Genomic DNA, 17628 nt, shown 5'->3' on the forward strand with positions numbered 1-17628 from the left:
ATTTAGCGCGAGCAGCGTTCAGGCTTTAAACGAAAAAAAAGTGTTTAGGGCATTTTTTGAAGTTTCATCAATAATAATGCACATGTAGCAGCTTGGTTAATATTTTAAATGTTATTCTGACATATCGCGCCTTTTCCGCCATTTTGTCGTAAAACCGACTTTAGCCCCACTCCATTTTGGGTAGTTTACTCATGAGTAGATCTACTTAAATTAACATCATGATCTTCTACTCGAGGAGATAGAATTGTTTACTTGTCGTACTAGAAACTAGACTCTACTCACTAGCAAACTACCATACCTTCAATGGATCAGGGCTAGAAAAATCTGTTCTCTGGGCATGAACGATGCCCGGTTCATGAACATGTGTTCAAAAAACCCCAGTGGAGGCAGAAAAATCCATGTCCACACAGACATCCTTGTCGAAGAATCTTGTTTTTTGAACATGACATATGAGCGTTGTTCAAATTATGGGAATGAATTTTGACGTTTCGTGTTCATGTAAAGTTTGCTCTTAAAGCCTGGTACGCTGCTCGTGCTAAATTTTAGCTCCCATACAAATTATCGAAAAATTTTATCTGAGCTAAAATGGATCCCATACAAATTATCGATAACTTGTACGGGAATTTTATCTTGGCTAAAATTTAGCGCGAGCAGCGTACCAGGCTTAAATGTAGACGTAAAACAAATTGTTTTACCTCTACATTCAAGAGAATACCTTACTTTACCTACACAAAAGATAAAATGAGGCGACAATACATAGTTTGCCCAGCAAAGAAAATTGCGCTGTTTTTGGAATGGATTGCGGTTGTGATGTTGGGCAGCTTAGTGGAGAAAGCTGTGTTAACTACATTGGCCACTTCTTGCAAAATTACAAAAGTGAAATTATTTTTTTCTCACTTGCGCAGTTAGTTTGTAAAAAGGTCTGAATACGACCAAAAATAAGCAATTTTTCTATTCGGGGAAAACATCACAAAATAAGTTTGAAAATTTTCACTTTTGTACTTTTTCATTTTTCAGGTCAATGTCGTTAAGTCTTTACGTTTTGTTCCTAGCCTTATTGGATCCCACAGTACACATAATAAGGTAATATATTCCGAACGTTGTCAAAATTTGTTTGTCAAAAATGGGCACCAATCTGTCAAGTCGGCCTTTAGTTTTTATATTTCAATCGCAGTAAACGGGAAATTTGTTTTTGTTTTAATTTATAAAATGTCATTTAAAAATTTTATAAATTGAAAAATAACAAATTTTCTTCGTGTTTCATCGCGGAAAATGATAAATAATTGTTTAAAAATTAGTGGTGTGCGTGGTTTATCGGTTTTTGTGCTTTTTTAGTCGGTATTTTAAACAATTAAGAATTCGGTAGCTGACATTGGTCGCCAAAGTGTCATGTTTTGACAATCTGGCGACCAACGTCAGTTCGGAATATATTACCTTTTTATGTGTACTGTTATTTGATCCGATGTTCATTAGGTGTGTTTTTTTGTTTATCTATATAGATTTTGTGCAAAAAAACGACATCGAGATTTTTGAAATCCATGCAAACATTTGGCACCACTGTACATATACTTTGGCAGCTGTCTGTCAAAAATGTTGCTTTTGTTTTTTTTTTATTTTAACTCCGAAGTGGGAAGGCCATTACATCCATGTTGGATGCAAACAAAAATTTTCATATGGCCATGGCATCCATGTTGGATTCAAAAAATTTTTTTTTCACAAAAAACCAAAAAAATGATCTGTATATTCTTAGCTACATTTTAAGACCATGACAATTAACATTAGTTGCGTTGTTCTTGTTCTTGTGTTATAAGCGTTTGAAGGTAGGCATATTGATTTTTTTTCGATTTTTTAAAAATCAAATGTGAAAACTTTTTTATTTTTATATCTAATTTTTCGAAAAAACTTTGGTAATTTTTTATACATATCTGTTCAACAATCTTATAAGGATCCATTTAAGACTTTTATCTGAAAAGTGCATTGCGTATATCTCGAGATATTAACATTTCAATGCAACCATGTCAAAAAAATTTTTGATTATTTTTTTCTATGAGAGTTTTTTTCAAACCTCGTTTTCTCCGCTTTTTTTTTTGTTAATATTTTCAGATATTTCTGTATGAATACAACAATTAAACTACCTTGGCACTACTGTTTTTATCGAGAGAAAGTAAAATCTGGATAATTATCTGGATTTTTCAAAAATCTATACAGATAAAGTTTTTGTTGTTTTTAACACGTAAATTGTTTCGAATTCAAAAATCTCGATGTCGTTTTTTTGCACAAAATCTATATAGATAAACAAAAAAACACACCTATTATTTACTAAATTTGGTGAATTTTTTAAAATTAAATATTTTTCATAAAACTATTGTGACAGTGCCTTTAATGCCCAACAACTCATCACCTTCGATGTTAAGAAAACCTAAAAACTTCGAAAATGGCGGCTTGTCAAAAAACCAGCTTTCCGAAAAAATTCGTATATTCAAAATAACTGAAAACCATCAAATGCATCGCGAGACAAACAAAAATTTATTTCTTTATATTTTCCTATAAATTTATTACACAAATTAATTAAACAAAAAAAAAATGATGAGAAATACGTAAGTAAATAAAATAATATTTATTTATTAAAATCCTTCACAACATAATTTTGCAGAGCAAGAACACCAATTCGTGTCCCAAGAACGCCACAAATTCGTCCGCATTCCTCCGAAAAACAAAAAGACCCTGTAAATGTATTCTGCCGAGTACGACCACTTCAATCTGATGCTGATTTATCATGCATTCGTGTCAAAAATCCAACAACCATTGTCCTAACTCCACCCGAATTCGCTTTAAATCACAAACAAACAACTCAAAAAGAAACCCAATACATTTTCAAACATGTATTCGAACAGACTTCATCGCAACGCGATGTCTTCCAAGGAGTCGCTCAGCCACTCGTCGAGAATCTGATTCGTGGTAAGAATAGTTTGTTGTTTACTTACGGGGTAACGGGAAGTGGAAAAACATACACAATGACGGGAGACACTCGTCAGCGTGGAATAATGCCACGTTGCTTGGATACATTATTCCGGACTATATCAGACTTTCAAGCGAAAAAGTATATCTTCAAACCGGATCGTTTGAATGGGTTTGAAATATTGTCGGATGCCGATGCAATGTTGGAGAGAGCTGCCGAAATGAATATGCGATTTGCCAAAGGCAAACGCAAAGATTCTGATCCGGAAATTGCATCGCAAGCTTCCACGGAACCAAGGCCATTGAATGGATTGGATGAAGACAATATGTTTGCTGTGTTTGTGACTTATATTGAAGTTTATAATAATAGCGTTTATGATTTGTTGGATGAAGGAGGAATTCAAAAGTAAGTTCATTTTTAAACTCGGATCTTTTTTGTTTGCCCAATTAGACACGGTAGTGAGGTTTTCCCGCCTCTACTCAGCCTGTTCTTTTTTGTGTATTTTTAAGTTTAAAAAGTCTTAACATTAGTTGTTAATACTTATAAGAACTAAAAGTAATATAAAACTATATTTTTCAGTAAAGGTTTTAGGCCCAATTTATTCACACTCCGGCAATTAAAAAAGGAAATTTTAAAATTTGTATGCGATTTGACAGATTTTTCATTTTTAATAGAGACTTTAAATATAATGGAGAGTGAATAAATTGGGCCTTAATAGAGATTTAAATTTAGATTTTTCTTACAAAAATTGAATTTATTTGGACCTATTAAGATTAACTTATATATTACAATTTTTATTTCAGGAATAAATTATCTTTTGAGAATTCAAAAAATTAATAACTAGAAACTATTATACACTCCTGCTCAAAATTAACGCACACTTTTCTTCTTTAGTTATTACCCTTTATCTTATTTAAAATGGCTTTAAGATTTGTTGGTGTATTTTTTTTTTATTGAATTGAATGAATTATAGCACTTTTAATTATCTATAAAATGAGCATTTTATCGTAACTGTAACCATCATAATGTATAAGCAAAAAAAACTATAGAAAAAGTGCTAATTTTTGAAAAGGTACATTTAAGTCGTTTCTTGACAAAAAAATATCAAAAATTGCATATTATCAAAGGATTTTACCTCTACTTTATTTTATTAGTACAAAGTTTGGGCGTACCGGCTACATATATAAAATGCCCCTTGATTTAGTAAAAAAAATTAAAATCGTCAATTTTTTTAACTTTTTTTTCTTTGATTTTAGGTTAGAATTTTTGTCAAAAATAATTTTTAAATTTTTGAACCATCTTAACTTGACAGAAAATTTAATTTGCTATGAAAAGTGTCTTTGAACCATTTCAAAGTTAGGCTTGGTTTTCGAGTTAAATCAAAAAAACTGAAACCCGACCAGTGTTGCCGTTTTCTAAGAAATGCACCAATGGATTTAGTAGCACTTTTGGCTGGAGCATTCTTTTATGCCAAGGAATCATAATCAGCAATAAAAACTCTTGAACGAATTTGTTCCATTCAAAAGGGTCTATTCAATAGACTATGTTAAGGAAGTCAAAAAAATGTTAAACTTCAACAGTATTATCAACCAAAAAAAAGATGAACCAAATTTAGTAATTCAAAGTCTGAAAATTGATATTGAAATAATTTTTGTTTTATAAAAAAAAAATTGACACAAGTGACAGTTCTTTCCAATAATTTTATTCAATACTTGGTATTGTTTCCTCTAGCCTAGCGCATATGATAACTTGAAGTCGTCTGTTCATTCCACGAATTTGAAGGTTTTCTTGTAACTATTCTTGGAGGTGGATTTCGGTCGCTAATGCATCTATTCAACATTTCATAGACATGTTCTATTGAATTGAAATCCAGATATCTGTGGTCAATTCTAAGCCGGCATATTAAAATCTTGAAGGTATTCTCAAACCACCCTAGCATGTATTATCGGACATGAGACTAAACTGTGGACAAAATCTAGTGTAGATTGGAACTGCATGCTGTTCGAGGATATCAGTCTAGTATCTTCGGGTACTAAACGTAGGTCTAGGAGAGCTCACTAACCCCGTGCGTATTGTAAAGCAGATATTATTCCATGAAAATGTATGACTCTTTTTCTTTTTTTTTTCGCGGGTTGATAGACAGACTTGAGCAAATCTCTCCAAATCTTCCCAACAAACAGTTTATTCCACTCCACTCACTCCTGTCTCATTTGAGAAAATAACCATGATACTGTGACATAAAATAAATAGAACTTTTGTCTAAAATAAATAAAACGATTTTGAAAATATTATAATTTGTAGAGATTACCCTTTTTCTTTTGGACAAAGAAATAGCACACACTCCGAAAATCGTAAAAATTATCATTTCTAGGCAAAAATTATTACAATTTCCAAAAAATTCAGTACTACCAAGTAAGTACTTTATTAATTGACCGACCACGATTTTTAAAAGTTGCTTGGCACCTTTTTGGTAAACTACTTTCAACTAACGTCTGGCATCTAGGTACTTTGTGGAGTGGGGTACCACGCTTCTTTGATTTTGGCCCAAAGATCGTTTGAATTTTTGAATTTTGTTTCCTCAATCTTAACCTTGACATCATTTCATAACCGTCAATTTTTTCTGGCCTGGTGCAAACATCGATTTTTTCATTTGAAAACTAATCTTGTACTATATTTAATGCATGTTTGGGGTCATTGTCTAGCGTGAATATCCAATTGACTGGCGAGAAATAATGGTCTATGGTATCCTTACGTATATTAAGCCATCCCTCTTACCAATGGCTTCTTTCCAAGCCAGTAAGATGTGCCCGAGACCATCAAATCCAATTTTCTTGGTTTTTATCGTTTTGAGAGTATAATTTGAATTTTACTCTTTACACTAAGTGCGATGGACAAATGTTTTGCCATCGGTGCCAATGCAGTCAACCTTTGCTTCATCACTCCAAAAGGCTCTCATTCAAAACTGCATGATTTTATTCAGATGTTTTTTTTTTATCAAATGTTAGTCGATCTTTGATGTGTCTTTTTATATCATCGTCATCAGCATCATTAAGTGTCCTTCTTATGAGTCTGCCTGACACTTTCTTCGCGAATTCTTTGTTTACTTCGCCCATAATAGTGTGAGATGCCTTAAGAAGCCCACATTTGCGTTTCTTTGTGATTGCTCTATCCGCTCGTATGGAAGTTTTGCGGTGAAGAGGTTCGCGCAATTTATTTTCAGAGTTTAAATTTGCTGTTGCTAAATAAATGGCTTTATATATACACCATTAAATAGAGTTTAAGCTAATAAAAAGAAAAAAATTCCTTGACTATGGAGCTCGAAAGTAATTCTCCTTTTTTTCGCAGTTTAATGAACTTTTCTGTCCATTTTGTCAAAAACACTTGTAAATTAAATAATAGCAATGAAAGATATGCATTTTTCTACAACGCAGAATAAAAATTTAACGGATAAAAAACTGTGCTATTTCTATGTCCACTAACGAAAGAGTCAGGAAAAGCATTATATTCTTTCTTTCACTCCGTTTCCATATTTTTATTTTACTTTAATTTAAAGCTAATCACACATACCAAATAAAAAATACGTCTCGAAATCTCTTTCTCATTGATCTGGATGATGCATTGATCCTGTATCTATAATTTTATAATTTTCCCTTCCAGGACATTGCAGAGTAAAATTATCCGCGAAGATGCCAATCACAATATGTTTGTCCATGGAGTAACTGAAATTGAAATCAAATCAGTCGAAGAAGCCATCGAAGCATTCCAAACTGGCCAGAAACGCAAACGCATGGGACACACTGTACTTAATGCAGAATCCAGCCGTAGTCATTCGGTATTCAATGTTAGATTGGTGCAGGCACCCACAGATAGTCAAGGTGAGACTGTGATCCAGGACAAGCGAACAATCACCGTTAGTCAGCTGTCGTTGGTCGATTTGGCTGGAAGCGAGCGATCGTCGCGCACAAAAAACACTGGACAACGCTTGCGCGAGGCAGGAAACATTAATAATTCCCTCATGACTCTAAGGACATGCTTAGAATACTTGAGAGAGAATCAAACAACCTCAAATCAGAAGAAGATTCCTTACAGAGATTCCAAGATAACACATTTATTTAAGAATTACTTTGATGGTGAGGGTCAGGTTTCTATGATTGTTTGTGTAAATCCAAGAGCAGAAGATTTTGATGAGAATTCAGTGAGTTCCATCTACTAGTTTTGTATATTTTCTTTTTGTAAATGAATCTTTTTTAAATCTTTAAATTGTAGCAAGTAATGAAATTCGCTGAAATGACACAAGAAGTACAAATAGCCAGAGCTACTCCGATGAAACCAGATTATGGACTAACACCTGGTCGTAGAAAGGCTAATAAAATCTTTAAGATTGCTGTGAATAATCTGAATGATTTGGGCCATACTGATGCCAAGAAATTAGATGTTGATCTTGGTCTTGTTTATACACTTGGACCAGGTTTCCCAGATTATAAAATTGATAGTCCTGAAGGTGATTCAGCTATACAAGAACTAATGCAGTATTTAATGCATCGAATTGAGAAGAGAAAGATTTTATGTGCTGATTTGGAGAATCGATGTAAGTTAATTTGTATCAATTTTATTTATTTTTGCAAAGATGTTGGGAAAAACAAGGAAACAAAAATATTGAAAGTATTGCAAATTGAAAAAAATGATGTTGTGTATTTAGCTTATGAGTTAAAAAAAATTTAAAACAGATTTAACCTTAAAAAATCAAATTTAATTTAAAAATTGGCCGATTAGGCTTTTGATATATATTTTTTTGTTAACAAATTTGAACAATTAAAAACTACGTGTTTTTAGTTTTTCGAATTGAAAAAGTCATTTAGTGTCTTCGAATGACATCGAAAGTGAGTCAAGGCACCTAAAATTTCCCTTAATTCTTATTAATCCAAAATACATAATAACGCGATTTTGAAATGATTATTTAATCAAATCAAAAAAACCTACATTGTTCTGTAATCATGTAAATTTTCATTTGCCTCAAAAAATCATTTAATATTGATCTGCTGTTAAAAAATAACGGAAATAGCCGGAATTTTTTGAGGTTTTACTTATGCGCGTTCACATTATGTGAAGGAAAATTGATTCTTGCATTCATATTTGATCCAGAAAAGTGAATGTAATTCGAATGAATATTCTTCACATAAACTGGACGTTTAGTAAACATTCACAAAAATGTTTGCTGGGCAGTGAACATTTGTTTATGTATTTTTTTTTTTTTTTGAAAAATTGCGAACACGCAGTTACGAATAAAAACAAAATTAGATTCATCCATAGCTATAGAAAATATTTGAATAAAATTCTTTAAATGTGTGGATCAGAATCAAAACCTATTTATTACATAATGTATATCCACTTTTCAAAGAAATGACTTAGGTATGAGGTTTTGTGCGTATCATTCAAAAACATACGTTGGGCCCAAGGTTGTGTCCAAAATTTTATTTCAGACCAAAATATCAGACTACAAAATGTGTGGTTAATTCCGAAACCTATTTATTTTTTGGTTGTCTCGATTTACCCGAAATCTCTTAAAGTGGATAAAATGAGTTTTGATTATGATCCACACAAATCATCGAGATATATAATATAAATTGAAATTCATCGTTCAATTTAACACCATTTTATATAACCTTTGTCTTTTTTTTCAAATAAATTTTTTGTCGAATCTTTTTTCTTTTGTTCAAAAAAAAAGTGTATTACACTAAAGAAAACTGTACAAAAAATAACGTTTTAAAAATACACTTTTCAAATGTTTATAAATCGTTTTTCCCAAATAGTGGTGCGTAACCTATAAATATTTACTGTTTTCTATTGCAGAATAATATTTTTGTAGAATGGTTCCAATTCTGTTGATTTTTCTTCGTTTATTCTGCCAACATCATAAACAATGAGTTGATACCCACACTTTGAGAAAAAACGACCACTGGAACTTCGAAAAGTTGTGCACCTATTCTGTTAGCTTAGGTACTTATGTAAACATCTTAACCCGATGCCAATGACGTGATAAAAATTGCTCGAACGTTAAACTCAAGTCAACCAAGACTTAAGAAGCGTTTAAAAGAAAAAAAATCATTTGAAAACACCTCGTTGTATGCATTAGTTTAAAAGATTATTATTTGGTAGCTGAGATTAAACATTTCCAACTTAAAAAAAAAAAAAAAAAAAACTAATATACATAAAATACGTTAATTATAGTGAATTTGTTCTTCTTACATACAACAATTCACAAAATTTTGGCTTTTAACTTCTTGGAAAACCAAGTCAGTCATTCATTTGCCAATGGTCAATTAATTTTTTAAACCACCTTAACCAAATAAAAAATCAAATAAAATGAAGGATTTTTATTTTCCAAAACGTTTAACTTGATAAATACATATTTCAGAACCCTTCATAATATAAAACTAATATGTCCATATAAAATGATGTTATGTATATCTCTTAAAATATCCCATGGATTCCTCTAAAAATAGAGTTCGGTAAGTTATTGAATGATTTTGTGCGAATGCTATTCCAAATGAGCAATTTAAACTAACACAGCTTTTTTACCCATAGTGCAGACAAAAATAGACTTTAAATTGATGATGATTTGAGAATAACATTCTGATGAAAAAAATAAATTCCATAAAATCCATAAATGCAATATTCGCACCTATTGTGAGCTTTCGTCGACACAACATTGCAAGGAACGAACAACTTCGATTTTCTTCTTTTTCTCCTATGCTCTTTGTGTTCAATTTTTTTTTTTTTCGAATAAATCCAAGCTAGCATATAATTCGCACGAAATTTAACTCCACATTTTTTTCTTCAAGCGATGCATGAAAATTGCTTGTTTAATTTAAAGTTATTTCACTAGTAAATTTAATTTTGCATCGCTTTGTGAAGAGCATTAATTTCTTATGTTTCAAACCAAAAATGCATTTTAAATTGCACTATTTTGCCTTTATGATTTATTGTCCCCATCGCACACCACGATTTTCAGAAATGAAAATGGTTATAAAAATATAGCTCCTTAACTGAATGAAAAGAAACCTAAAGTGTTTGTATAATAATAATAATATTCCCAAAGCTCATTTAATTATCACTTTCACACAGATTTGCAATTATAAGCTTGTCCCATCAATCAAATTTATATGCTGATCTCATTTTTTGATAATTAAAAAATTAATCTAAACCACACCGAAGTATCTATTTAATTTTTTAAATAGATATTGCCCAAAGTACACATTTTTGTTTTGCATTTTTAAATTAACAAATCCTATTGATTATATAATTATTTTATGTAGAAAATTAAAAATTTTAGGTGATAACTTCCGAATGAATTTGGTCCAAGTTGAAAAAGAGAATCTCTGCTTAAAAACTGAATTAGCATCTATCAAAGCTGTCTACAATAGCGAACGTGAACGCATTGTAGCACTCGAAAATAAACTTCGTGTTCACGAAAGTTCCATCGATATTCTTAACAATAAATTAAGTAATCGCGAACGTCAACTCGATGAATTACAAAGAAAACTCTCTGAAAATCAAAATCTTCTCTCACAAAAAGAACAAGAAAAAGAAAAACAAAAGAAAAAATTCAATTCCAAAATGGCCGTTGAAGCGGATAAAAAAAATCGTGAATTAGAAATAAAATTACGCGAACAACGACAAAAGCTACAAGAAAGGATGCGTATAAAGGATGAGAAACTGCGATTGGTATCGAATATTATCAAATCCGATGACATTCCTGGCCTGAAACGATCACAAAGTTCAGAGAATTTAAGTGAAATTAATTCAGCAGCAACAACAGCAGTGCCATCATTGCGTTCTCATGCTCAAACAACAACAATACATTCGACAGCTAGAACTGTCGAAATTAATGGAACTCCAAGGACTGTTAGGGTAAGAGTTATATTTGGTTGTCAATTTTGAAGAAATGTATTTAAATATGATTTTTTCTTTTAGGGCGTTCCAGTTGCTAACAATCGTCATCGTCGATCCCGTTCGGCTGGTGAAAAATGGTTAGAACACAGGGCAGCCAATCCAGTGCCTCTGGGCACAATCCTGCAACCGTACTTACCAAATCGGAAATCAATAAATAAATTGCCCGATGTGAAAGATCTCACTGGCAAACAGACAAAATACTGTCTTGTGTCGCAACAAGCCGATACCGATGGCGAAGTTGAAACGAAACTCTACAAAGGTAATGTGATTCCAACTTGTGCTGGAGGGGCGCAAGTTGTCTTTGACGACGTGGAATGTCTAAAACAAAAATCACCGATAGCATCGCCTCATAGGAAGAGACCAAGCAATCCGGCCGAGACTAGTATGCAACCACATGAGGTTTCTTCGAGATGCACAGTTGGCATTGAGGGGCACACCAGTAAGCGATCCAAGATATGAGATGTTAATCCTATACAATTCCCTATAATTTATTCAATTCCTATTATATCTTTTGCCTCTGATCTGTACTGCAAATTGGCGTCGTATCATGTAATCGGAAATGCAGTGTTTTAAGATGGAACCTATAAAGATTCAACGGACTAATAATAATTTTTTTCTTTATTTCTCTGTTTTTTACTAACTTAATTAAAAGTAATTAATACTTATGTTTTCATTCAATTTATTTTTTATAATGAATTAAATATGTTTATAATTATAAGAACCACATGACCTGAATTATTAAAAAAAAAGAGTTTACGTTGAAATTTGATGGTTTTTTTTCCTTTCGTTGTTTAATCGTCTTTTCAGTTCTTTTTTGTCCCAATGTTAAAAACTGATAATGCATTCCTCATTAACGCTGGTCCATTCCAATAACCTGGAAGCATCATGTGCCAATAAAGTGAAGGCATCAATTCCTTTTTCATAAAGAACATTGAATATCGTTCTTTGTTCTGTGGTATTGGAAAAGTTTCCAAAGGATTCAAGTCATAATCAAACTCAGCCAATATACATCGATTATAACCAGTTACAAGTGGACACGATGCATAGCCATCATATGAGCCTTTGAGGTCTTTGCCGTTCAGAAAAGCTATTATGTTTTTGTAGATTACAGGTGATTGGGCAGCTAGAAAAGGAGAACAAACAAATTTAGAAAAAGATGCTTTACTTTGTGAGTTGGTTACCTGCAGCAGCAGCAGTTTTAGAATTTGGTGAACCGGAGCTATCACCAATAGCAAATACATTTTTATGTCTAACATGTTGCATAGTATTTTTATCAACATCAACGAAACCAGTTTCATTAACCAATTCGGTGCATTTGGCTAATTCATCAGGAGCACTCATTGGAGGGACAGCATGTAGCATTGAATACTGTAAGGATTGAGAACAAACTTATTAAATCCTTATAAACTATTTATCAAAGTTTACCTTTTCTTCAAAAATTTCTTCAGGTTTGTCTAAATTTTGAAAAATTGCCAAATTCTCATTTGGACGAACCTCAATTAGGTTTCTTCTCAAATTTACTTTAATATTGCGTTCCTTGCAAATTGGCCATAATGCGTCAGCATAGTATTTTACACCAAACAAAACTGGCAATGCAGTATTGTAAGTGATATTGATTTTATTTCGTTTATTTGACTAGAAGAAGAAGGAAGCCCCAAAATTAGAGAGAAGAGAAGACAAGAAAATAAATAAATTCAAATTTAAGCATCATCTTCTTGTTGTCGTCGTCGCCTTCAAGTCGATTTATAGAATAGTCATTGAAAAGAAGTTGTAGGTTTTCATAAGCAACTATTTTAAGAATATACTTACCCTTCTAAAATAATGCTCTGCAATGTACATTATTTTTTGTGGTGCTCCAGGACATTTAACTGGCGATGCTGGAAATGTAAATATTGCATTTCCTTCTTTGATATTTTGTAAGGCTTCATATGTTCGATCGACGTATTTGGGTGAATAGATGGAACAAACATTTCCATTTGGTATTGAAAGAGCTTCTTCGAGACCAGGAACCTTAAAATTATAAGGAATTTTTTTAAACAAGTTTTATAAAAAAATTTGTCTCGTTGGAAGAAACTTGCCTTATTATAGTTTAATTGTAAACCAGTACCAACGATTAATACATCGTAGGTAATTTTTTTACCAGATGATGTTGTTACTGTATTTGATTTTGGATCAAATTCTATGGCCTTTTCTTTAATCCATTTGGCATTTTTTGGAATAACATCAGACATTGAACGACATGATTGTTCTAGGCGTTTCATACCACCTCCAATTAAAGTGAACATGGGTTGATAGTAGTGTTTCTAAAATAAAAGATTATTATTTTGTAGCAAAAGATATTTTTGTATATTTTACATACATCAGCAGGTTCTAAAACGATAACACTTCCTTTGTCCAGTTTTGAGGAAAGCTTTGCTGCCATAGCACATCCTCCACTGCCAGCACCAACGACTAGGACTTTGCATCTTTAATAAGAGAAGAACAAAATTTAATAATAAAGAAGACAATATTGAGTTTTTATTGAAAACCGATCAAAACGAATTAAAAAATTGAGTACGCATATTTTTTTAATTTTTCAAAAAAACCTAAAAATTGTGCTGAAAACTTCGAAATTCATAAATTTTATTATTGGTAAGGATGTAGAATAATCTGAATGTTTATCGAAATCCTCTTAATCAACTCTATTGTGAGTTTCACGTGGAAAATTTTTCACCCGAAATATTGCGAATAAAATTATAATTTTTCACTAAGCTGTGTTGATGATCGCCAACAAAATTTAAGTGAAAAAAAGCTATCAATTACCTGCCATTTCACTTGAAAAAGATCAAAATAAGGGTAATTTTTCGTAAGTGAAATATTTTTCGAACGAAATACCCCATAGAAAAAAACGAGATTTAATTTTTTCGGGCGGAATCTTGTTCACATGAAGATCAAAATCAACCCCAATGTCAGTTTTACGTAAGCAAGGTTTCCCTAAATTTCACCTTTCCCTATTGTGAATTCCGGGTGAAAAGTTGTACACGTTCGAAACCTTACGCGAAAAGTTGTTCACCTTCAAAAAATTATTACACTTATGTTTTTAGGTAAAATTCAAGTTAGTCCAAAGCCTCACTTTTCACTTAAAAATTCCATTGGGGTGAAACACAATGGATATTTCCGGGAAAACGAAAATATTTCCGGTGAAAAATTTTCTATGTGAAATCCACACTAGGGGACATTCAATATATTGAACAGAGCAAAATGTCTCTTATTGTGAGTTCCGGGCGAAGAGTTATTCAGGTTTGGAAAAATTACCATGATTTTTTTCAGGCGAAATGTAAGGAAGTCCACAGCTCTCTTTCACTTAAATTTTGGTGGCGAATTTTGCGGAAAATTTTCAATACATTTAATTGAAAAATTTAACATGTGAAAATCATGATAGAGCTGAAAAGAGCTGAATTAGAAACACCCGTTGACCAGTTTTGATCATAAATGTTTGATTCGAGATAGTGTCAGATACTTTTAGCTGGAAACAAGTTTTGTGGCATTAAGGAAGGTTATCATCGACTGAAGAATCGAATCATTCAAAAACCAAGTTTTGAAGCGGAAAAATGGTTTAACGCTTGCAAACAAAAGGCTCACAATATAAATGGGTATCTTCGGATAACAAATTAAGTTCACGACTGTGTCGCAAGTACTTACTCTTGCAGTTCAAAGCAATTTTATTTATATGAGTTAACTTGTCTTTAAAAAAAACTCTCGCTATATAAATTTTAAAGAAATTCGGTCGACATTCGCAGAGAGCCGACATGGAGGAATGAATTTTTTTTTAATGAAAGCTCATAGTTTTGTTTTTTGTGTTTTTTGAAAAAAACTTAAAACGCACTTTTATTGCAATTCTCTTGTACAGTACAGTTCAGTTTAATGAAAATTGCTAGAGCCATAATCGAAAAAATTGCAATAACTTAAAAATTTGTATCATCAGTAACCAATTTGCATTCTATCGCATTCTTTCTTGAAATATTCCTTAAACCAGAAATGGACTTGAGCTTTATACTTGGAGCACCGTAAGATGTGTCGAATAATTTACAAAACTTTAAATTTCCCACCCATTATAATAAAAAAATATTTCGCGTTCCTCTTTTTCAATCCTCTCCCATACTATGTTTACATTTATAGGGGATGTGTACGCAAGCATTATTTAGAAAGAATAATTTTCCTCAACCGATTAAATTATTCAATCAAAAAGTTACACATACACCACAGTGACCCACTATGAAAAATTTATTTGTTTTTACTTCCCTATTACAAGTGATGAAATAAGATAAAACATGTTGTTAAAATTACAACAATTTCAATTTTACACTTATTGAACACTTAGACTACATTACTTATAAAGTGGCAACACCACAATAATTGATAACCATATCCGCTGACCAAAAGTCAAAAAGGCTTGAACATATTTCTACGAATTTTTGCAAGGTAAACAAAAATTGCATTCATTGACAACTCGATCAAACAAAAAACCACCCATTTTAATAAACACTTGTATGTTAGCAACATTCTATACCTAAATATAAATTACTGACTTCATAACCCAATAATTTAACTAAAACTTACTCTTCTTTTTGTGAACATAATTTTGAAGTTGACAAGTATCTAGCTGCATTTAAACTGCGAACGGACAGTAGTTGATGAAACTTGTTTACAAATATTACAGATGCACTCATTTTAAACTTTTTATAATTATATGTACAAATAAATAGGAAAAAAATTAAAACATAAAACTGTTTTAATATAATAAAAATTTAATGACAGTTTATAGAAAATAATTCACTGCACACTTCATTCACCTACTAAGCCATTCGATGAACTATTTTTGTGTAATAGAAAAAATAGAAAGAGAATGGGGTAGCTACAATTGAGTGACCTTGAATAACATATTTGCCGGTAAAGTATTGCCATAGTGTTTAAAATAGGAGGAAGAGATAAATGCATATCAGGTCAGAAAAGTATAAGGTTTTGTATTTAGTTTAATTTGGTATTTAGTGAAATACTGTGGATTTAAATATTATAGAAGATAGTTAAGTACTTAAAGGATCCTTTTTTACAATTTCCTTTGCCTTTCGCGAAGAAGAAAAGTGTAGGAGAAGAAGAGGGAAATGTTATGCTCAGTCCTGCCGGGATTATTTTCACAATCAGGATTCGAATTATATTTAAACAATAACTGTCTTTATATTATAAGAAGAACAACTTGCTTGATTCATAATTTAGTAGCCCTTCATTAAAAAAAAAAAATGAGTGTAATTCACACGTGGTTGAAGTGAAACCTTAAGAATCATTTTTCTTGCAAAAAAAAAAAAAAAAATCGAAAAAATATAACTTTTTTTTATTCCATATTTTTTTTATAAGCCAACCTACGAAAAAATTGTATACCATCTGAAAGCTTATTGTTTCAGCTCAAAATATTTATATCAACCATGTCTATACAACATCTACAAAAAGAGCTAGAATTTTTTTAACCCAATTAGTTTTCATAAAAAAAGCAAAACAATCTCTTCTAACGCCATTAAATCCATTTTTTAAGTGACAACCTATAATAAATTTTATATCATTTTTATTTCACCTTTTATATGAGGCTTCAATCATACTTCTACCATGCCTACAAAAAAATTAAAAACTTTTTAAAGCCAATCATGTCGAAATTTCAAACTGAGATTACGGTAGGTACTTCCTACACTGGTGGCTGGTCATCGGCAACAGATCGTCACAGGTGTTTTGAGGTATTTTTTCAAGTTTTTCAATTAAAGATTATATAACTATTATTTTTTAAAACAATTATTTTTTTTTTTTGTAAAAAAGAATAGGTATACCTACCGTAAAAACTACATATAATTCAGTTGGCATGAGGGCAACACTGAAATCAAACAAATTTGTTCATTTTTATTTATTTAAGAGCATTTACAGCCAGCTGATTTTGCTTTGAGATAGCAAAATATCATGCGCAGTGATATGAACGTAAGTGCTATAAAGTAAGTGAAATTATTAAGAGATTAATAAATAAGAAATAATGAATTAGACGATAACACAATCAACAGTGACTCAAAAGATAACTGTTTATTTTTTTTTAAATGTTTAAGAATGCAGCACAAAGAGATTAAGTTTAATTTATATTTTTAAGGGCCAATTTTTCAATAGTCAGATAAACCTCAGATAGGGCTTATTCCTAGGAATAAAAGTTTTTTTTTTATATTGACATATATTCGGGTTGAGGTCAAAATTCTGCCGGGGTCAAAATTCTTTTGTCAAAATTCTGCTTTCAAAATTCTGCTTTACAAAATTCTGCTTAAAAAATTCTGCTTTTCAAAATTCTGTTTTTTAAAATTCTGTTTTTCAAAATTCTGCTTTTCAAAATTCTGTTTTTCAAAATTCTGCAAAAAATTAAAAAAGGGTTTGGAAAATGTTAAAAAGCGCGCGCTTCTTAACATTTTCCAAACCCTTTTTTAATTTTTTGCAAAAATTTGTAAAATCATCTTCTTGAAAAATTTTCTGCTTATTTGGTTACTTACCTTCATAATTTGTCATTCTTTGAAAGCAAATTAATTTTTGTTTTATAAATGAATAAATTTGAAAATATTAAGAAAAGGTTTTTAATACATTTCCGAAAATAATTAAAATTTTTTTAATTTATCAAATAAAGATGAATATTCAAAAATTTTAATAAGAAAAGGAATATT

General features: G+C 31.4%; 2 protein-coding genes across 2 annotated transcripts; one reads left to right on the plus strand and one right to left on the minus strand.

Annotated features, from left to right (window-relative positions):
• Nucleotides 1-2469: 2469 nt before the first annotated feature.
• Nucleotides 2470-11676, plus strand: LOC129910525 (kinesin-like protein KIF23). The gene is made up of 6 exons (XM_055987943.1): nt 2470-2597; nt 2654-3364; nt 6617-7154; nt 7226-7547; nt 10293-10870; nt 10934-11676. Exons 1-6 carry the CDS (start codon nt 2584-2586, stop codon nt 11369-11371), a joined length of 2601 nt encoding a protein of 866 aa, XP_055843918.1. The 5' UTR covers nt 2470-2583; the 3' UTR covers nt 11372-11676.
• A 38-nt stretch (nt 11677-11714) lies between these two features.
• LOC129910526 (sulfide:quinone oxidoreductase, mitochondrial) lies at nt 11715-15760 on the minus strand. The gene is made up of 7 exons (XM_055987944.1): nt 15512-15760; nt 13272-13377; nt 12991-13215; nt 12722-12922; nt 12338-12547; nt 12094-12280; nt 11715-12035 (listed from the first exon to the last, which is right to left on the minus strand). The coding sequence occupies exons 1-7, from the start codon at nt 15619-15621 to the stop codon at nt 11716-11718; spliced, it is 1359 nt and encodes a 452-aa protein (XP_055843919.1). The 5' UTR covers nt 15622-15760; the 3' UTR covers nt 11715.
• Nucleotides 15761-17628: the final 1868 nt, after the last annotated feature.

This window comes from Episyrphus balteatus, chromosome 2 (assembly GCF_945859705.1).
Source record: "Episyrphus balteatus chromosome 2, idEpiBalt1.1, whole genome shotgun sequence".
Classification (NCBI taxonomy): Eukaryota; Metazoa; Arthropoda; class Insecta; order Diptera; family Syrphidae; genus Episyrphus; species Episyrphus balteatus.